This window comes from Pelobates fuscus, chromosome 5, assembly GCF_036172605.1.
Source record: "Pelobates fuscus isolate aPelFus1 chromosome 5, aPelFus1.pri, whole genome shotgun sequence".
In the NCBI taxonomy this organism is placed as follows: Eukaryota; Metazoa; Chordata; class Amphibia; order Anura; family Pelobatidae; genus Pelobates; species Pelobates fuscus.
The window spans coordinates 78,177,001-78,199,108 of record NC_086321.1 but is presented as its reverse complement, the minus strand read 5'-3'; the positions used below and the strand labels follow the sequence as shown (position 1 = coordinate 78,199,108).

At 41.6% G+C, this 22,108-nt stretch overlaps 1 protein-coding gene across 3 annotated transcripts in view; it reads left to right on the top strand.

The window, feature by feature from the left end:
• Positions 1 to 9,720, top strand: part of PAIP1 (poly(A) binding protein interacting protein 1) — a 42,692-nt gene extending 32,972 nt beyond the window's left edge. For 2 of the 3 annotated variants that reach the window (XM_063454021.1, XM_063454024.1), the window contains exons 7-11: positions 931 to 1,064; positions 1,209 to 1,326; positions 4,535 to 4,589; positions 6,149 to 6,242; positions 7,366 to 9,720. In XM_063454021.1, the coding sequence (XP_063310091.1) occupies positions 931 to 1,064; positions 1,209 to 1,326; positions 4,535 to 4,589; positions 6,149 to 6,242; positions 7,366 to 7,468 (504 nt within the window). In that variant the 3' untranslated portion in view covers positions 7,469 to 9,720. The remainder of the gene's footprint in view (positions 1 to 930; positions 1,065 to 1,208; positions 1,327 to 4,534; positions 4,590 to 6,148; positions 6,243 to 7,365) is intronic. The other variant, XM_063454023.1, reaches the window with a different exon arrangement.
• Positions 9,721 to 22,108: the final 12,388 nt, after the last annotated feature.

The window sequence follows — 22,108 nt, the reverse complement described above, 5'->3', positions numbered from 1 at the left end:
TGTTTTGGATTTGTGAGTTCTAAAGCCAGATCTATTGATCACCATACCACCTTGCCATTGTCAAAGTACTTCATTCCTACTTTAGAACTTGTATCCATCTGTTCTAGAAAAAGCAAATAAAGCAAAAAAAAAAAACATTGTGTTCAGGACCAGCCACCATTTTGTAGACCATATTGTAATTCATGAATTCAGAACTGAAATATATAAGAGTTTCAGACCAACTGAACAATGTGCAATTCCAAAACATGTTTGAGGAGAGGGGGTGTCAATATTCTGCCCTTGACACCAAAAAAAAAAAAATGATTGTTGGCTATCAAAACCCTCCTTTTTTTCTCTCTATTGGTAATTTTTTCTCAGTTGAGAACCAGGCTGCAGGAAAATGCACCAATCAGTGAATTGCAAAATAAAATTTTTAATTTTTAATTTTTATGCATTTTGGCTTCTGAATCAACATTTGGCTGGCCACACTGACATCCGACTGAATGTCACGTGTCCAGGAAACAATATCTTTAAAAAAAAAAAAAAATTAAAAACAATTTGGCAGAGCCAAAATTCTTCACCGTACACAAATCTAAAAATTGCGGTTTATCTTTGTATTAATGCATGCATATGATTCTCTAAACAAGCATTGTGAAATTTGAAGAACCCCTGGCATATTGACCCGGACCCTTGGGCACATCAGTGCGTATTAAATTTATTTTGGACTTCTCAGGTTTCCTCGTGGGCTGTATAAAACCAGGCAGCATAGACAATACTGCTTTTTATTTTAAAATACAAACTATTTTAACTAAAGAGTCATACCATGGACGGTATTTCCAATAATTTTAAAAAATAATTTATGAGATTTTGGCTTAAATTTGCAAAAATTTTCTGTTTGATTTCATTGACTGTCAAGCAAAACTCACTAAGTTTTTGGTGTTTATTTAACAGTTAACTGGATCTGTTCTAGAAGATGCTTGGAAAGAAAAGGGAGTGTTTTATATGGAGGAAATGATGCAGAGAATGAAGAATGTAGTTCTGGACGCAGACTGTAGCAGGTTGAAAATGGCAATTAGCTCATCACAGTTTGTATCAATTTTGAGCGTTGGGGTCTCAGGAACACATTGTTGAAGGGATATGGAAAACATTTTGTGTATGTGGAAAAAAATTCATAAAATATTTTCTTTTTCTCCTTTTTTTTTTCCCTTTTATATTGTTTTGTATTTTAGAGATGTGAAGCAGATGCTTTTGAAGTTAGTAGAACTTCGATCAAGTAACTGGGGAAGAGTCCAGGCAGCTTCAACTTTCAGTGAAGCAACACCTGACAATGATCCCAATTATTTCATGGTGAGTTTGGTGATTACTAAAAATGACAAAAACTTTGGTTATAATCTGTTTTTGCATCTATGATGTCTTTCATTATTTTCAAAACATACTTTTTGTTTCTTCCATGAAACCTGTACAGAATTGGGTTTTTAACGTAAACCTCTTGTTCCAAGAGTGACTTTATGATAAATGTATATTTACTGTTTTTAGAGAACTGTTTTGCTAAAGTTAATAATTAACTTTTTCTTAAGCTGCTATAGTCTTACCTTTTGCCCCAGCACCAATATTTCAGCGTGTAGTGGTGTTGTGGAGACAGGCTCAGGCACCAAGTGTAGTGGTGTTGTGGAGACAGGCTCAGGCACCAAGTGTAGTGGTGTTGTGGAGACAGGCTCAGGCACCAAGTGTAGTGGTGTTGTGGAGACAGGCCCAGGCACAGAGTGTAGTGGTGTTGTGGAGACAGGCTCAGGCACAGAGTGTAGTGGTGTTGTGGAGACAGGCTCAGGCACAGAGTGTAGTGGTGTTGTGGAGACAGGCTCAGGCACAGAGTGTAGTGGTGTTGTGGAGACAGGCTCAGGCACAGAGTGTAGTGGTGTTATGGAGACAGGCTCAGGCACCGAATGTAGTGGTGTTGTGGAGACAGGCTCAGGCACCGAATGTAGTGGTGTTGTGGAGACAGGCTCAGGCACCGAATGTAGTGGTGTTGTGGAGACAGGCTCAGGCACCGAATGTAGTGGTGTTGTGGAGACAGGCTCAGGCACCGAATGTAGTGGTGTTGTGGAGACAGGCTCAGGCACCGAATGTAGTGGTGTTGTGGAGACAGGCTCAGGCACCGAATGTAGTGGGGTTGTGGAGACAGGCTCAGGCACCGAATGTAGTGGGGTTGTGGAGACAGGCTCAGGCACCGAATGTAGTGGGGTTGTGGAGACAGGCTCAGGCACCGAATGTAGTGGGGTTGTGGAGACAGGCTCAGGCACCGAATGTAGTGGGGTTGTGGAGACAGGCTCAGGCACCGAATGTAGTGGGGTTGTGGAGACAGGCTCAGGCACCGAATGTAGTGGGGTTGTGGAGACAGGCTCAGGCACCGAATGTAGTGGGGTTGTGGAGACAGGCTCAGGCACCGAATGTAGTGGGGTTGTGGAGACAGGCTCAGGCACCGAATGTAGTGGGGTTGTGGAGACAGGCTCAGGCACCGAATGTAGTGGGGTTGTGGAGACAGGCTCAGGCACCGAATGTAGTGGGGTTGTGGAGACCGGCTCAGGCACCGAATGTAGTGGGGTTGTGGAGACCGGCTCAGGCACCGAATGTAGTGGGGTTGTGGAGACCGGCTCAGGCACCGAATGTAGTGGGGTTGTGGAGACCGGCTCAGGCACCGAATGTAGTGGGGTTGTGGAGACCGGCTCAGGCACCGAATGTAGTGGGGTTGTGGAGACCGGCTCAGGCACCGAATGTAGTGGGGTTGTGGAGACCGGCTCAGGCACCGAATGTAGTGGGGTTGTGGAGACCGGCTCAGGCACCGAATGTAGTGGGGTTGTGGAGACCGGCTCAGGCACCGAATGTAGTGGGGTTGTGGAGACCGGCTCAGGCACCGAATGTAGTGGGGTTGTGGAGACCGGCTCAGGCACCGAATGTAGTGGTGGGACAGGGGGGTAGTGGAAGGTCGCAGGGGGGGGTAAATGAATGCAAACATGTTTAGCTATATTAAAAAGTTTCCCGTTTCTAGGAAACAGAGTACAGTACCCAACTGTGAGTAGACATGCTATCCGGTTAGTGCCCCCCTGGGCGTAGTATTAGTAGCAAGTTGCCCCGCTGTGTCATTAGACAGCATAAGGAGAGACAGCAGGAATGAAAAATCAAAGTATAAAAGAACATGAGGTTAACAGGCTATTACTCGGTGTATGGCATTTAAAGGCAAAATGAGCTACTCAGGTCGTCAAGGGGAAAGTCCAGCCCGTTGTCAGTCCCATAAACTAGCTCAGCCGATTCAGTCAGGTGGCAGGTTAGCCTTTCTGGTCCCCTTCATGGGGGGTCTCTTCGCTTGGTGGGTGGCCCACTCACGAGAGTGGTCGCTCAGGTCTGTCTGGTTGGTCTCCGCTTGGCATGGAGGGTCAGAGTTGGGTCGTCTCCTATGCTGGCTGTGTCCGGCCCTTCTCTGTCTCTTCCCAGTTGTTCACTGCTTTGTGTGGTGCCGCTGAGCGGGTTTAGATACTGCAGGTCTTCGTCCCGTGTGTACCTGACTCCCGGAGTTCTGCGTCTTGCAGGGAGCCTTCTGGTTGTAAGCGTGGCGCAGTGGGTGTTCACCCGCTTGGGTCCTCTGCCCGGAGTGGGACAGGCGGACTGCCGCTGGTGCGTTCTCTCGTTTCGCCTGAGTGGTCTGGGATGGAGGTCTATGATGTAGGCTGCTCCAAAATGCTTCGCAGATCTGATCGAACCGGATCTCAAAGTGCGATCTCCATTGCTGGGGCCTCAGATCCTTTGTGTGCTGCTCGAGATTGTGCATGGCGGTCATCTTGGGCGCCTTGTGTAGCTTGCCGTCAGACAATGTCTTTCCCCTGGCGGGTGAGTATGAGTCTCCAGCGGGGACCGGGATATCCCCCACCGGTCCATAGGGGGGGGTAGCAGGGGAACAGGAGAGCTGTCATGCGTAGCTGTCCCTGTGTCGGGGGATCGGCCGCCTCCCCCGGCATTCAGGTTGCTTGCCATGCTAGGCCTTGAAAGCGAGTCACGGTCATCCGGCTGTGTTAGCTTTATGTCTGGTATCAGAACGTTTAGCGTAGCTTTGCCCGTCTGTTGGTGGTCCGTTTTATAACGTTTCTGGGCTGTATTGTGCAGTTTAGTCGCTTTGAGCACCATGCAGAGCGGGAGCTGTGCCTGCATGCGTCTGCTCAGCTCTGCGCTCAGGCCCTGCCCCCCCAACTGAATTTTTTTGATGTGGTATTTGCATATTCATTTGTTTTATGGTGTATACTTTGACTGTGTTCCAAGTAGATCCTGGGCCAGAAAAATCTTGCTTGCTTAAAATAAGTCACTTCAATTTTTTTTTTTTTTATTGTCCTTTTAAGCTTTGTGTAAAGCTCATATTATTCTTTTGATTTCTATATATCTTTTTCCTTTTTTGGAAATAAAATGCTAAAGGGTTTAAAGTCTATATTTATGCTTCGTCATATCACCCACATACATATTAAAGCCTGTTACTGAACGGTATTTATAATTTGCTTTTTTTGTTTTATAGAATGAGCCCACATTTTATACATCAGAAGGAGTCCCCTTTACAGCAGCTGACCCTGGTAAGTGGTCTGTTTTAACACTTTTTATTTTAAAAACATTTTTTGCAGTTTTCTTTTAATCTAACTTAATCCATCTGGTACTGTTGTGAGATTTTCCATGTATGATGTTGAAAGCTCATGTTGGTTTTTTTAATACATTTTCGTTGCTCTGTTAACACCGGTGTCTTTTCACTTCCTGTAACACACTCCTCTTTTGCACACCAGTTTGGGAAGCACAGACCTGTTTTTCAATTTTCTCTGCTCCTCTTCATGCTGGCTTCACGGTCCACACAAGCAGCATGTTGTAAATAAGGCTTAGCTTTGTTTTCCTGAGATGCTAGGTGCCTGGATCTGTAATAAATATTTGCATATATCTGTCTCCTCTATGATGGCTATTCCTCCCAATCAAAGGCTCTGAAACTGCTATGTTTACAGCTGCAGGGTTAAAACCTGGGGGACCTGGCACCCAGACCACTTCATTGAGCGGGCTATAATCACTAAGTTCCTACCATTTCGGGAGCATACGAAATACCAAGCGTTTGTTACAATGCTGATCAGTCCCTCTTTGTTCTAAAGTGATATCCTGCTGTAGAAGTGTGGATGGTTTGCCAAACTATTCTAAAATTTCTGACACCTTTCCATGAGGGGTTGTCGGGTTAAAGCATTTTTGCAGAAAATAAAGAGGGGGGGGACAAATTAATGCTACCATGTTTAGCTACATTAAAAAGTTTCCTGTACTAGGAAACAGTACAGTACCCTTGTGAGGACACATACACGGCCATATGCTGCAGTGCACAAATCATATGGTCTCTGAGACCATCTTCTTCGGAGCAAGCACCTCTAGTACTGCCAGTATGACAACTGCTAGCGGCAGGTTAGCAATGAAAACATCTGCAGGGTTAAAATAGGGAGCACATGGCACCCAGACCACTTTATTTAGATAAAATGGTCTGGCTGCCTGTAGTGTTCCTTTAGGTTCCTTTTGGCTCTAATCCAAGGTAGGCAGTAATTTGTAGTGCAAGCCCTATTTATATTTTTACATTTATTTAAGTGCATATGTTGCTGAATTCTGATTGTTATGTACAGGTGCATTGGCTGCTTTGTGGGATTGTGTGGGTGGGCTCTTTGTTAGTGGGTGGGGAGATGCTTGTGGGGTTGCGTGTCTGTGTTTACAGGTTGACTGTCATGGTGTGTGTGACTCTCTCTTATGGAGCTGTGCTTTTTAGGTCTCTTTGTAGTATTGGTGTGGGTAGCGCAATCTTGTGCATCACTACCTCACGTTTACCCTGCAATCTATGTGGATCTCTAGTAGTTTGGTGATTAAAGCCTGTTGTGTGCACCTCCAGCGGGTAGAGTCTGTGTGCCATGTTCTATCGTAACCTGCTATACATGCAAACCACATGCTTCCTTGAATTTTTAGAGGGGTGCTGTGATCCTGGTCAAGAGGTCCTCTGATTTACCTGGGTCTGACAACTCTTGTGTGCCATGCAATATATCCCCATGTGTAATAGGTTGCCAACCCCTGGTGTAATTAGTACTGATTGCTTATCCTTACTGCTGTTTCTCAATATGCATTGTAGAATATCAGGAAAAGTACCAGGAGCTGCTAGACAGAGAAGACTTTTTTCCAGACTACGACGAAAATGGGACAGATTTATCTGGCAGTGGAGACGCGTATGTATATTCATTCTGGTTTTGCTTAGATCCTCAGATTCTTCCTGCTGGTATTTGTAACTAGCAGGTGACACAACAATAATTGCAGATAGCTCCCTCTTGATTGGTGGCAAACTAGAGATTTCAGTTTGGTAAAAAAAAATATAATTCTGCAGGTTATTTCCTGCTATTGGCCAACAAATCCTGAAGTGAAATATCTTGTCGCCCCTTTTGGTACTATAAAAATCTGATGACCTTTCTGAACGCCTATCATCAAGATGTACAGTCACATGTATTTTTTGAGAACTCATTTCAGATTAGTGATTTACAAGACTTGGATCTTGAATATGGCCATTAACATAACCAAGATTATTTTGTTTTAGTTTAGTTTTGGTTGAAAGTTTAATTTATTGTTCTGACAAGTGTACATTTATATATTTATATTAAAAAAAATTATGTATAGAACTTTTCAACCTTTTTTTTTAATGTATTTTTTTAATTAATATTTTTATTAAATGTTAACTTGTTTGGGATGGGAGCAGAAGAGAAAAGGGGACAGATTGTGAGAAGTATATGGAGGTGAAAAAAGTCTTGAACATGTCAAAATCTTGGTCAGTATATACCACAATGTACTAGGAAACACATTCAGTTATGAACACATTTTGCAAACCCTAAATAAGAGCCTTAAAGGGCGTTTTAAGCACCATAACCATTCCTGTTTGTTGTATTAGGAATGGTCCTAGTAGACTAATTTTGACGTTTTGCTGGTTTAGCGTCAGACCAGTTTTGGGAGGTTTGATAGTACATGGTCTGGATCCTAACTTCCTGTATTGCTGACTTTGAAGTTCCACTTCTGCATAAGCAATGTCCATTCCTTCCAAATTTTCTACTGCATTGACAAGCTGAGCACATCAGCTGACATACAAAACCAATCAAGTCTGTCCAAATTTATATGTATTTATATTGCTCAAGCAAAAGTGTAATGTAACCACTGCAGCATCCTGGATAGAAATTCCTAGTTTGGATAACAGTAGCACAATATAAGATTAGCTCTATATTTATTTAGTACACGCATGTTGACCTTGTCATCCACACACTAATGGAAGAAAAATAAGTGAGACTTATATCGTCTATTTATTTTCAGCTTTCTGGATGATTTTGATGATGACGAAATGGACCCAGAAATGGAAGAGGCATACGAGAAGTTCTGCTTGGAGTCAGAGCGCAAAAAAACAGTGAATCCATAGCCACTGCACTGAAAGCCTTTCAAGGCAGGTTCGGTATGATGTTTAGCAAACAGGGGAAATGTTCTTATACCAAATTACTTGAGATTGAGCTTATCTGAAACCTTAAATGTATGCAAACTCTATTTGTTAAACTGAATGCCAAAAAAAAGTGAAAACTGAACCCTGTAACTTTAAAACAAAAAAGTAAAAAAAAAAAAAAAAGTTTGTGTATATATTATAGTTTATTTTATGTACAGTTAAATGAACCGTATGTTTTGGCTGCAATAAAAATTTGATTTCAAAGATGTATCGTGTTGAGAAAAAGATTTCCTAACCTTGAGCCTGCTCTTACTAACGTGGTTCCACTTTGGTTTGAAAGTAACCAAATTTTTATCACTGTTTAGTTGTCAAGGTTTAATTCTGCATGTTCATAAACTTTTTCATAGCAGCTTGACATTTAAGATGCTTGTGTTTTGTAAGAATCACATTCTTTCCATAAGTTGGAGAATAAAAACAGATTCTGTATCATTACAAAAATAAAGTAAAATGGAAGAAACGTTTGTGAACCATGATATAGATTTACTTTAACATGCACTTTTTCCCATTTTTATTCTTGTTGTTAACCTTTTGAGTAAAAGGAAACCCATTTATTTACTCAACCATTTGGCACTCTAGGAGTTGATCTATAGGTGTATTACATAACGTATCTGTATCTGAAATGTGGGCTTGTAATAAAGACAAATACCGAGATATTGTATTCCATAACTTATCTGTATCTGAAAAGTGGACTTGTTATCAAGGCAAATACAAAGTTTGTTTAAGATAAGTATTATAAAATAAAGCCTTATTTAATTACAATTTGGGACACAAGGTATTTGTAATTCACAATTGTATTAAATTCCAGCAGACTTTTTTTTTTTTTTTCCTCCTGCTTAGGAGAGCTCTCACCATTGATTATTGAAAAGCTGTAGATTTAGCGTGATCAGCATGCACAATCTGTGTAGATAGTGAATAGTTGGGTCCGTGTGACCTTAGAGTGTAATGTTACATTAACCTAGCAACTATTGTTACATGGATTTCCAGGCTTTTGATGTGACATCACCAGACAGTAAAAACTCTTTAACACTGTGGATTTTTTTGTTCTTCACTGATAATGTTCCTATACTACATATACTGCAAGTCATGCTCCTTGCTTTCCAAATTCTCCCCAGATTTTCGTCTGCTTTCTGTAAATAACACCAGGTAGACTTGTTTTAAACTTCAGTAGGAATTTTATCTAATTCATGGTAGTTAGTCGTTCATACTTTTCCAACTGTAGAGAGGCACTTTAAAAAAAGTAAAAGAGAAAAAATGGTTTTCTTTCTGATTCGGCAAAGGCAGGACCGTAGTGTAATAGTGGGTATCCGATCTGTTGATTACATATCAATAACATTTACAAAAGCTATCCTGTAGAAGGCAAAATGGAATGAGGAGAGATAAATATGTATATGCACACACATACAGTAAATATAGTTTGCCAGGGCTGTTTTTTTTTTTTCTTCTTCATGTCTCATGATACGCACACAGCAGCACAACGTACTGTCGGTGGCAAGCATTTGACACAACATTTCTCACACAACCATAATGAGGGATGTAGTTCTCAACACCTGGCATGCTTATTACTGCTGTACCGTTATAGTCCATTCTATATCAACACAATTTTTGCTCAAGATACTAGGTATCAGAACAATTTGCATTTCCAATTACACACTGTGCTACACTTAACAACTTGGATCAGACCAAGGTGAGACTCTGATGTGTTGTGTCCAGAGGTTAGCACATGGCACTCATAGTCAATGTCTGCATTTGTTTTAGTGAAATGATTTATAAGCTATGTGTTTGGCTTCACTCCTAGTCCATCTTTATGGTCTATGTGTTAATTGGTCATTATACGTTGGCATGTTGCAAATGAAAAAGAGGAGCAACGCTACTTTGCTATATACAGGTAGCACCAGTATTTTATGATCTAATCAGTTTGGATTATAAACTTGCAGCCAATCAACAAGTATCTTGGTGTATACACATTCTGAAGTGTCTGTGAAAAGAGGGACCGTCATGATTCCATACCTGATGAGCATTTCACAGTGAGCTTTTATCAGTGATATACTTTGCCTTTAAATGCTTCTAGACTACTTCACGTTTAAGCACATTTTATACATTTCATGATTGTGAAAGTTATTTAAGTCTTCTGTTCTACCTTGTAAAAATACAGTAAATAAAGGATTTTCCATAAACTGTTTTCTTTTTCTGACAACTTTCAGAACTTGGAGGGAGAGGAGACGCCAGTGATGCTATAATTTTCAGAAGTATAGCTTTTAGTGTGTAAAGAGAAGCATTATTCTGCTGCATTGTTTTATTAGAAATAATATGCAGTGGAAATAAACAGGGAAAGTACTTGCGGTATAAGTATGTTTTACTGAGACAATCTGCATCTTCTGACTTGTTTTGTAATATTTACTAGGTCCGAATGTGCACTGGCCTTTCTCTCTTATGAACCTGCAATACAGGAATCAGGTCCTAAGAGTTTAGAAGGTTCTTTTAAAAAAAAAAAAAAAAAAAGTATTTGTCAAGATTGTTTAATAAATGATATCCGGCAAACCCTTCTTTTAAGTAAAATAACCTACGAAAACACATTTTCAAGCAATTTTTGTGTAGTGTCCCGTCCTAAGTTTCTCATATTGACAGCGGTCTAATAGAGCTGTATTATACTGACAGTGTATTCTCAATGCCCAGTAGATGTAAAAGCTGTACAATGTGGCTGTGGGTTTTGCTGTTTTGGACTGTTTCTATCCCATCTTATTCCTTTTCTATACAATGTGTTGTATTTTATAAACAACAAATCTGAATTTTAAAAACAAAAAGGGAAAACAATCACTCTAATCTTGTTTTGATTTAGGAACATGGAGATACAGTATAGCCAATTCTCAAAATCATGTGTATTTTATTGCAAACCATTCAACACCAGCAGCTAAACCTCACAGTCCCAATGTGAAGTTTTTATATTGTGCAAAATAATCAATATAAATATCACACTTTCCTGCAACTTTAAATTTAAAGGAATAGTTTGGAATTATTGAAACAGAAACAAACCTCATACTGCAACTAAATATACCCACTTACAACCCCACATCTCACTGTGAATTGTCTTTGTCAACATGACAAAGACTAGGTTAAAACACTGCAAATATATCCATCTGTGGCTTTTGGTGAAGTTCTTATACTTTATTAACATTTGATTGTATTCTATCTATTGATAAAAGGCTTACATGACCTCCCCTGCAGTCCATGCTTATTCTACCTAAGCCATGTTTTCACACTACAGAGATTATTTTTTTTAAATTCTTTATTTTTGAAGTGCAGATAATTACATGCGACTTGTCACGCCCCACACACTACAGAGATTATTAACAAGCATAATGGATAAATTAATTTACAAAGATTGAGAATCTTACTCACCAGTATAGTCTCTGAATTCTAAACTAGAGATATGGCAAAACAAAAAATCTGTCGTATAATCCAGTTGTGCTCATGTGACCAAAGCAACATGGACTTAAATCCAAGAATGTTATTTCACCTTCCGTTACTTCCTGGGGATAAGCTGAAGTGCTGTACTTTCTTACTAGTCACACAGTTTGCATGTCTTACTTTCAAAAGCTCTGCTTATGCAGTGATCGCCAACAGTTATAGGAGGAAGAAATAAAATAGTCTGCATCAGCCCAATGAGGACCACAGTGAAATCTCCAGCTCTGTATTAATTTCCTAACTGTCGGGGTATCTGTTCTTGTTAGGACATCACCCAAATGAAGGGGAACCATCCTCATAGTCCCTCTTCTCTCCACAGCGGTTCCGATGCAGGCCACTGTAACCCCTTTTATGACACTGTAGACATCATGGCCCACCAAAACATTTGGATTTGACCATTTTGGAGGCGTGGCTATAAATTTAGGGATCCATACTATAAAACAAATTCCTAGGGTCATTGACCTGTTGTGGTTTAAGTTTTACGCTCAATAGCGCCACCAGGCACACACTCCTTTCCCTTCTCTGTCTGTCACCCTCTCCCTCACTCTGCCACCCCTCCTTCCCTCTGCAACCTATCACCCCCTCACTCTGCCATCCCTATCCCACCCCACACTATCTGCCCTACACCTACTTCCCTATCCCACCCCACACTATGTGCTCAACCCACACCACATCCCTATCCCACCCCACACTGTGCCCTACCAATATCCCTATCCCACCCACACTGTGCCCTACCCACATCCCTATCCCACCCCACACTATGTGCTCAACCCACACTGTGCCCTACCCATATCCCTATCCCACCCCACACTGTGCCCTACCCACATCCCTATCCCACCCCACACTATGTGCCCTACCCACACCACATCCCTGTCCCACCCCACACTCTGCTCTACCCACACTACATTCCTATCCCACCCCACACTATGTGCCCTACAAACACTACATCCCTATCCCACCACTCACTGTGCCCTACCCACACCACATCCCTGTCCCACACCACACTGTGCCCTACCCACACTACATTCCTATCCTACCCCACAGTATGTGCCCTATACACCCTACCTCCTTATTGTGCCCTACACACACTACATCCCTATCCCACACTACACTATGTACCCTACACACACTACATAACTTACATACACACTACATCCCTATCCCACATTATAGTGTGTTCCCTACATCCATATCCCGCACAACACCATGTTCCATACACACACTACATAACCTACACACTACATCTCTATCCCACACCACACGATGTACCCTACACACACACACACACTACATAACCACATAACCAAACATTACATCTGTATCCTGCACCACACCATGTTCCCTACACACACTACATAACCTACATACATACATTCTACATCCCTTTCCCACGCCTCACTATATTCCCTACACACACATACACACTACATAATCTACACAAATACACACTAATCCCACCTCACACTATGTTCCTTACACACTACATAGCTATCCCACCCACACTATTCCCAAAGACCAGTTTGTACATTACAGTTTAATGTAGTGTTCTGGAGCAAAGAGATTGGCCCTGTAGGCTCAGCAGTGTAAGCACTGCATTTTCTGTAACCAAGCATCTCAATGGATGTAAATGGCCTCATGATGTTGCCTCAGTTAAATATAGTTATATTTTTTGATAAAGTAAGCTACAATTCTCATTCGGAAATAATTCTGATTAAGTTCACGACCTACTTGCATTTGTTGATTGCATTTAAGTATTGTTAGGTCTGTCTCCTAAGTTACTATCAATAGACACCTAATTTAAATACGGTTTTGATTAAAATTATATTTTGTATCAGGACAAGTAGATTGGGCAAATGCTTTAGTACAAGTAGTATATTCTTTTTAAATGTACACACCCCTGGTTAATGATTTGTCGGGTTAATAATTATACCCATTTCTGTCTCAGGAAACGTTTTTTTACTTTGAAAATGTGAGTGTCATTATAGCACTGCTATTATATAATATTATAGCAGTCCCATTCCCACTTTCATTCTCTGGCCACCCTTTTGTTTTTAGCACCTGGGCATGTGTCCCCTAATCCTGCCCAACCTGCTGCTCACCCTACCCAGCGTTCCACCAGGATAACTGGGAATCTCTTGCATATACCCTGTCAAACCACTACATCCCATTCTTTTTGTTATGCCCTTTGGAATGCCTGCTCAGTCTGTAACATTGTGAAATCTACCCCATGTCCTGCTCCTTAAACCTTTTGGCACTGACTGAAAACTGTCTCCTCATACACTTCTACCCCTCCCTATCATATGGTGGACTGAGCTTATCTCACTCCCCAGGCCTAACCATACCAGGGTGGTGGTGTGGGGTTTTGGTTTCACCATTGTTCCTTCCAACCGTTACCCCTTTGTCCTTCTCTCCCTTTTACCTCTTCTGAAGTCCGCTACATCTGTCTCATAAATCGATTCTCAACCTGTGTTGCTTTTACCTACTGTTCCCGTCTCTCCTCTATCCTAGTTTGATCATTTATGTGCTTGTCATTATTACTTTCTCTACTCTGACATTTCTTCCCGCATTTTGGTGAATTCATCATCCCTAATAACCAACCTACCAATGCTATAGCCTCTAGATTTCTATCACCTCCTCCTTTAGCAAAACTCAATGTCCCCTACACACATAGCAATCCTATGCTCTGTTTCTAACTTCTCTAAACCCCCTTTCCCTCTGTCTGACCACCATCTTCTAACCTGTACACGGACAATCTGCCTCTCACCCAACATTTTACATTGAGCTTTTCTCAACATTTTACATCGAGCTTCAATTCTAGCGATTGAAAAAGCCTGTATATCAGGCGAAATGCGTCTCGGAGACCTGGAGGGCAATATATTTTATTCTTCATTTACTTTGTTTTTATCTCCCATGTGGAGTTTACTTTTGTTTGTAATTTAATAAAGTTTAAACTATTTTTAATCTTCACACTCCTCTGGTACCAGCATTCTTTCTATCTACTTCTCAAGGGGGTCCTTGCCACTCCTAATTGGCAAGTGTGTGCTAAAACTTGGAGCCAGCAACATATGGGCTCCCAATCAAGGTGAGCAGTAACCTGTGGACACTTTAATATTATTATTGAACTATTTTCTTTTGAACATTGTTTCCTGTTATATATATATATATACACATTCTTCTGGAGTTCGTAAAGGGCTACAAGACAGAAGGTCTCTGTTGCTAACTTATATGCACATAAAGCCAGCATGTTCAGAGCTATAACGTCAAAAAGGCTCTTTAATTGTGAGCATTCTCTTTTTAAAACCATTTTTTTTATTTTGTTGATTGTAACAATATTACACTATTATATTTCCCTCTTTCTTTTCCCGGCATGTGTATGAAAATTTTTTTTAAACGCATGGGTAAGCTCTGCATCTTTTTAGCGCTGCACTTTAAACTGTTTGTGTCAGAAAGGGCTAATATTACCTAAACTCTGCCTAAACACATTGTGTTTTTTGTTTACTATTAGAAATATAAGCTCCTTTGATCTACGTCACTTTTCTTTCTCCCTCCAGTTTCCATTTTGTCATCTCGCAATTCTCCTGTCTTTCTCAGTCTACTTCATAATACAATTCTGTCTTGTCTACTGCTCTTAACATGGCTGCACCTATTAAATATCACAGTGACAGCCGTATATTCAACCCTGGCAGACCCACTATCTTCAACGATGTTCCTTTACTGTTGAACATTGTTGGAGAAAGTCTTGCCACACTTGACTTCTTACAATACAAATTCATGTTCAAATTTCCACCTGCTCCGTTGCCAAGCAAGAGCATTTGACCTCTATGATCTGCACCTACACTTATGATCTCAAACAACTTTTAAATACTTTTAGCTCCCTTCTCCTCCCCACTACAACCCTGCCATTAACTAGCATCACAGCTAGTGATTTTACATGTAAATTTTCTGACAAGATTACCCAAATTAGAAATTCAGTCTCCCCACTTTCCTCCTCCATTCCTTTCTCATTCCCTCCGACACAAGAGGTTCTTCTATCCTCTCGCTTCACCATGTGCCCTCTTGATCCCATCCTCTCTGCTTATATTGTCCCATTTACTGTCACAGCCATCATCTTGAAGTTGCTTTTTATTTGTTCACATACACCACATTTCCAAACTTGACTATTGCAACTCATTACTTATCGCCCTTCCAAATACCTGCATTGCCCCACTTCTGACTGCTACTCCCACATCCTAGCACTACGCCAATCGTTACATTGGCTTCCTGTATCCTCTAGGATCCAGCTTAATCTGGATAACACGTACAAATACCTCAATTATTCCACTTCTCACTACATTTCCTCTTTACTCAGCAAATACACTTCTTATTCTTTCATCTTCTCCTGTCATCTGGTTGTTCCCACACTGCTAGATTTTTAAAAGGCTGCCGCGTTGCTTTGGAATTCCCTACCCCTTTCCATCAGACTCTCCCCTAGCCTCCAGTCTTTTAATGAGTTACCAAAAACACACCTCTACTACTTCTTCCTGTGTGATGCTTCTCTTATTATTATTATTATTATTATTATTATTATTATTATTGCAATTTATATAGCGCCAACAGATTCCGTAGCGCTTTACAATATTATGAGAAGGGATTTAACTATAGATAGGACAATTACAAATAAACTTACAGGAACAATAGGTTGAAGAGGACCCTGCTCGATCGAGCTTACATTCTATAGGAGGTGGGTGTAAAACACATTAGGACAGGAATTTGCAATCAAATAAGGTGGACTGCCCTTAGGAGAGGGCAAGAGACAGGTATGTGAGGTAAGGGTTAGTCTTGGAGGCCATATGCTTTCCTAAAGAGATGGGTTTTAAGGCACTTCTTAAAAGATGCAAGACTAGGGGAAAGTCTGATGGCAGTAGGCAGGCTATTCCATAGGAAGGGAGCCGCCCGCGAGAAGTCCTGCAAGCGCGAGTTGGCCGTACGAGTGCGGACAACGGACAGGAGGTGGTCACGGGCAGAGCGGAGAGACCGAGAAGGGACATACCTATGGATCTGTGAGGAGATATAAGAGGGGCTAGAGTTGTTCAGTGCTTTATAGGTGTGAGTTAGTACCTTGAATTGACTCCTATAGCATACAGGAAGCCAATGTAAGGACTGGCAGAGGGGTGAGGTGTGAGAGAAACGACTAGAGAGGAAAATCAGTCTAGCAGCAGCGTTCATTATGGACTGTAGGGGTGCAGTACGGCTTTTGGGAAGACCAATCAGGAGAGGGTTACAGTAATCCATGCGGGAGATTACCAGAGCATGGACAAGCTCCTTGGTAGTATCTGGTGCAAGAAAGGGGCGGATGCGGGCTATGTTTTTAAGATGGAATCTACAGGATTTGGCAACATGCTGGATGTGAGGCTCAAAGGTGAGACCAGAGTCAAGTATGACGCCAAGACAGCGCGCTTGCAAGGATGGACTGATGTTGGTACCACAAACTTGAAGGGAGAGCGAAAGAGGAGGATCAGTATTAGGAGGAGGAAAGACAAGGAGCTCAGTTTTTGAGAGATTGAGTTTCAGAAAGCGGGAGGACATCCAGTCAGAGATGGAAGAAAGGCAAGCAGTGACACGTTGCAGGACGGCAGGTGAGAGGTCCGGGGAGGAGAGATATAGCTGGGTGTCATCAGAGTACAGGTGGTAGTGGAATCCAAAAGAGGTAATAAGTTTAAAGAGAAAATAGAAGGGGACCAAGGACGGAGCCTTGGGGAACTCCAACCGAGACAGGGCGAGGGGAGGAGGTATCATTAGAAAAGGAGACACTGAATGAGCGTTGGGAGAGATAAGAGAAAACCACGAGAGGACAGAGTCACAGAGATCAAGCGATTGAAGAGTTTGAAGAAGGAGAGCATGATCAACGGTGTCAAAGGCCGCTGAGAGTTCAAGAAGAATTAGTATGGAGTAGTGGCCTTTGGATTTAGCTGCGATTAGGTCGTTAGTGACTTTGACTTTGATAAGGGCAGTCTCTGTAGAGTGGAGAGGGCGGAAGCCAGATTGAAGGGGGTCAAGGAGAGAGTTGGAATTGAGGAAATGAGACACACGGGTAAAGACAAGCCTTTCCAGAAGCTTTGAGGAAAAAGGGAGCAGGGATATGGGACGGTAGTTAGAGAGGGTGGATGAGTCGAGGGATGTTTTTTTTAGTATAGATACTACAGTGGCATGTTTAAGGTCAGCAGGGACGATGCCAGAAGAGAGCGAGCAGTTGAAGATGTGTGTTAGAGAAGGCACGAGACAAGTGGAGAGAGAGAGATCTGATAAGGTGAGATGGGACAGGATCGAGCGGGCAAGTGGTGGGGCGAGAGGAGCAAAGAAGAGCAGCCACCTCTTGGTCAGTAGCTGGGGAGAATGTCTGAAGGGTAGGAAATGCATGATCTATGTGTGATTGAGAAACAGAAAGGCAAGGAGGGGAGAATTCTTTCCTTAGCTGTTCAATCTTGTCAGTGAAGTAACATGCAAAGTTATCAGAAGTAAGGTTAGTTTTGGGGGTGGCCACAGCAGGGCGAAGGAGAGAATTAAAGGTGTCAAAGAGACGCCTGGGGTTGCGGGAACATGAACTAATGAGAGAGGAAAAATAGAACTGTTTGGCAAGGGCAAGGGCTGCACTGTATGAACACAATATGAATCTATAATGGAGAAAGTCTGATTGGGTACGAGACTTCCTCCAGGAGCGTTCAGCACAACGGGAGCATCTTTGCAGGTAGCGCGTTGATTTTGTATGCCATGGTTGGGGGCGGGTCCTCCTTGAGGTGCTTGTTTGGAGTGGCGCTGCAGTGTTCAAGGCAGATGTAAGAGTAGAGTTATATATGGAGATGGCCAGTGAAGGACAGGAGAGGGAAGGGATGGACAGCAGTTGTGAATCAATGTCAGCTGACAACTGTTGGAGATCCAGAGAATTAAGGTCCCTCCTGAGTTGAGGGGGGTTAGGCTGAGGTTGTTGGGTGAGGGGGTACGCAAGAGCAAATGATAAGAGGTGGTGATCAGAGAGTGGATATGGAGTGTTGCAGATATTAGTTACTGTACATGCATAAGTGAAGATTAGGTCAAGGGTATTGCCAGCTACATGGGTGGGAGAATTTGCCCACTGTGATAGCCCGAGGGAGGAAGTCATTGAAAGTAGTTTAGTGGCTGCAGAGGTCAAAGGTGGGTTTATAGGAATATTGAAGTCCCCGAGAATTAGGGATGGAATGTTAGAAGAGAGGAAATAGGGTAGCCAGGCAGCAAAGTGGTCAAGGAAGAGAAGAGGGGAACCAGGGGGACGGTAAATAACAGCAATGTTAGCGGAGAAGGGTTTGAAAAGGCGAATTGAGTGTATTTCAAATGACGGGAAAGAGAGGGAAGGGGGGGTGGGAAGAGGTTTAAAAGAGCAGTGAGGGGAGAGGAGAAACCCAACACCACCACCTTTACATTCAGAGTTTCTTGGGTTGTGGGTAAGTTGGAGACCACCGAAGGACAAAGATGCAGGGGTGGCAGTGTCAGAGGGGGAGAGCCAGGTTTCTGTTAAGGCTAGTAAATCTATTGAACGAGAGTTAAAGAAGTCATGGACAGCAGTGGATTTAGTTATATTGCAAACAGAGCGTGCGTTCCAGAGGGCAGTATTGAAGGAGGATCTAGAGGAACATAAGATGGGTATGAGATTAGTGTGGGTCCTTGGGTTAGTATGTGCTGTGTTTGTTGAGAGGGGACCGGGGTTTGGAGATACATCACCAGCTGCTAGGAGCAGAAGGATAGAAAGGAAGTGAAGGTGGGAGTAGGATTTGAAAGTTTTGTAGGAGGGTATGTATGTAGATTTGGGAGGAGTTGGTGGAGATAGGCTGGAAAGGTATGTGTAGAGTGCATGGGATGAATAGAGAGTGGAGGGGAGTAAGGTGGAAGTAATGAGGATTGTGTTGCCAGGGACAGGTGAGTGAAAGGATAGGGATATTTTAGTGATCAGAGAAGTTAGTGTTAAAGTGAAAAATAGAAGGGAGAACATTAGAGAAAATGTGTATTATATAGATATGTAGATCATATATACAAACACACATAAATATCAATGAGTGTTTAAACCAGTGTAAGTATGCAGTGTGTTAAATGAATTCAGGTGAGGAGAGGTTTGGTAACTTGATTGGTGTGTTAAGGAAACCAGCTGATGTGCACTATCTATAAGTAAGTTGTTGACCATGGTGTGGGGTGGGCAATCTTCCAGAGATGATACCTCTGCTCAGAAGATTTTGCAGGACTTGGTTGCTTGGGAGTGCTGGGTGTTAATGCTGTTTTAAGGGGCCCAGTCTGAAATATAAGGTCTGAGGTTAGAAAAAAAAAAGAAACAAAACACACTATTATGGGTGGGGAGACATGGGGCTATTGAGGTAATTAATTAGAGATGAAAAACTAAAAGGAGAGAACATTTGGGATAAAAAGATAGGAAGGATCAGATAGGTGAAAGTCATAAACCATGAACATAAATTTACTAGATTATCAGTGAGAGTAGTAACACTAGCTAAACAAACAATTAACAACGAGTCTTAGGGAATGAACATAAAATGACATGATCATACCAGCTTTAAGAAAAACAAAAACAGAAGATCAGGATGGGAGATATAGTTATCAATTAAGTAGTGATAGTACCGCACTGCACCGCACTGATACAGGAGCTGGAAGATGACGTCATCTTCCGGCTCCTGTATCAGTACGGGACGCGAGAGGGAGCTGAAGAGGAAGCACTCAGGGGAGAGTGCTCCCTTGCGCGTGCGCCAGCCAGCCAGCCTGCCCGCCGGGTGACACCACTGGACCTCAGGGAATCCCCTCAGCTCTCCCAAAGGTAGGGAGGCTGGGGGGATTACATTTAAAAAAAAACAAAAAAACGTGTGTGTGTTTGTGTGTTAGATTGTTTGTTTGTGTGTGTGTTAGTGTTAGAGTGTGTTACTGTGTGTGTCTGTTACTGAGTGTGTTAGTGAGTGTGTAGTGTGAGTGAGTGTCTGTCTGTCAGTGAGTGTGTATGTATGTCTGCTAGTGTGTATGCATCTGTTTGTGAGAGTGTGTGTTAGAGTGTGTGTGTGTTAGAGTGTCAGTGAGTGTGTTACTGTGTGTCTGTTACTGAGTGTGTCAGTGAGTGTGTGTTTTGTGAGTGTCTGTCAGTGAGTGTGTGTGTATGTATGTCTGTCACTGAGTGTGTGTCTGTTAGCTAGTGTGTATGCGTCTGTTCGTGAGAGTGTTTGTGTGTGTGTGTCTTAAGCACTTACCTATCTATATATGTAGGATTGTTACTTCTTTTAAATAAGTTGGTTTTCAATAAAAATTAGATTTTAAGAATATCTGAAGGAATTATGTTTTATATGCATTTGGATACTATGAGAGCCCATAATTGAGTCATATGTGAATGTGATGCTAGTTTGTACATGTGGAGCCTATTGAAAACCAACTTATTTAAAATAAGTAACAATCCTACATATATAGATAGGTAATGTGAAAAGAAAAACTTAAAGGGTCACTTCAGACCCCTAAGCAACTTTAGCTTGCTAAAAAGCTTTAAGTGTGAAGAGTGTTTCCTCTTTTTTCATTTTGCAAAAAGTGCAGATTTCAATAGAAATTGGCTCTTTTATAAATTAAACTGGTTACACCCACTTGTCAAAAGGTTATGTTACTTCCTGGTTTTGTTAGCTCAATGCAGCAAACCCCAAGAGGCAGCAATTGCCCAGAGCACCTGACTTACAAAGACTTCTTATTGAGCTGCAATGGGAAGTCTGTGTTTGGAAAGCCACCGACAGTCTTGGCGAAGTTAGAAGCGGAGAGCTTGCAAAGGCAGCAGACCAGAGAACTGCAGGTTTTGCAAGCTGATTTTGGATATATCCCCAATGAAATTTAGTCTTAATTGAATGTATGCAAGTTTTCATTTGGGGTATATCTACCAAACAGTGATCTTTATTTATCTTTTTGTTAGTGCAGTGGAGTGTCCCTTTAATGTGTTTCGTGGTACAGTACTACCACATTTAATCACAGGCTGTTACTGATTTTAAATAACTGGTTTCTCAATAAAATTTAGAGTTTTAAGTGTATCTAGAGGAATAATTATGTGTGTGCAGTTGGATATTTTGAGAACATGTAAGTGAGTCACAACCCATGCAAAATGCTCATAAAATTAAGATAAGTTTAAAAAAAAAATGGTTGCACATGCAACATGGTAAACAAAAATGGCTAAATATGTATATTGTGGTGTATTTCTTATAGAAATATAATAATTTCAATATTTAAACTTAAATCCCAAATTAAAAAAAGAAAAAGAAAAAAAAACAGACTACCAATGTAGAATGTAATTGTAAAATAGAATAACTTAGAAATGTTACACTTCAAGTTCCTACAGTCTCCCAGTAAATGCACGTATTCCAGAGCCCGTCTACCGCTAAAGAGCAACCTCCAGACTTTAAAGAGCTAACAACTCCAATTCAGTAGCCGTTCCACCGATATTTAGCAGTTTATAAAGTTGAGACATGGATAAGCATATATAAAATATATGAAGATAAATGAAAACTAAAAAAACGTGTATGAAAGCAGAAAAATAAAAACTTATATATATATATATATATATAAAAAAACAAACAGAAATAATTGAGCGAGAGTACAGCAGTGACATCAGCTCCTGGTATGGAAGCACCAGGAGCCAAAGAGGACCGTCCGGAGGAAGATGACTGCGCCCGCAAGGGACAAGTTCAGATAAGTCGAAATCTCCTTTTGTCTGCACCGCCACCGTTGATGTGATCATCGGGGGTCTTTACAAATTCGGTAATGTCCCAAGACGGTGTAAGTGTCGCTTTAATGTGTGCATTTTACAGTGTGCTTTACAGCTGTGAATCTCTGTTACACACCCACACACACCAAATATCTGAAGCTTATCAAAAAGAAGTATATTAGGATAGGAAAGAGGGACAGGGGGGATGAAGGCCCAAAATACAGACTTTCACTCTTAAACAGGGACAAATGATATCAAGTTGTTCTGCAGAACTGCACAATAAGAACAACAAGACAAAACACATTTCAAAACACATATATCAAAAGATAGACCTGTGCCCTGCCCTGAGGGCAACCAATTTAGGCTAA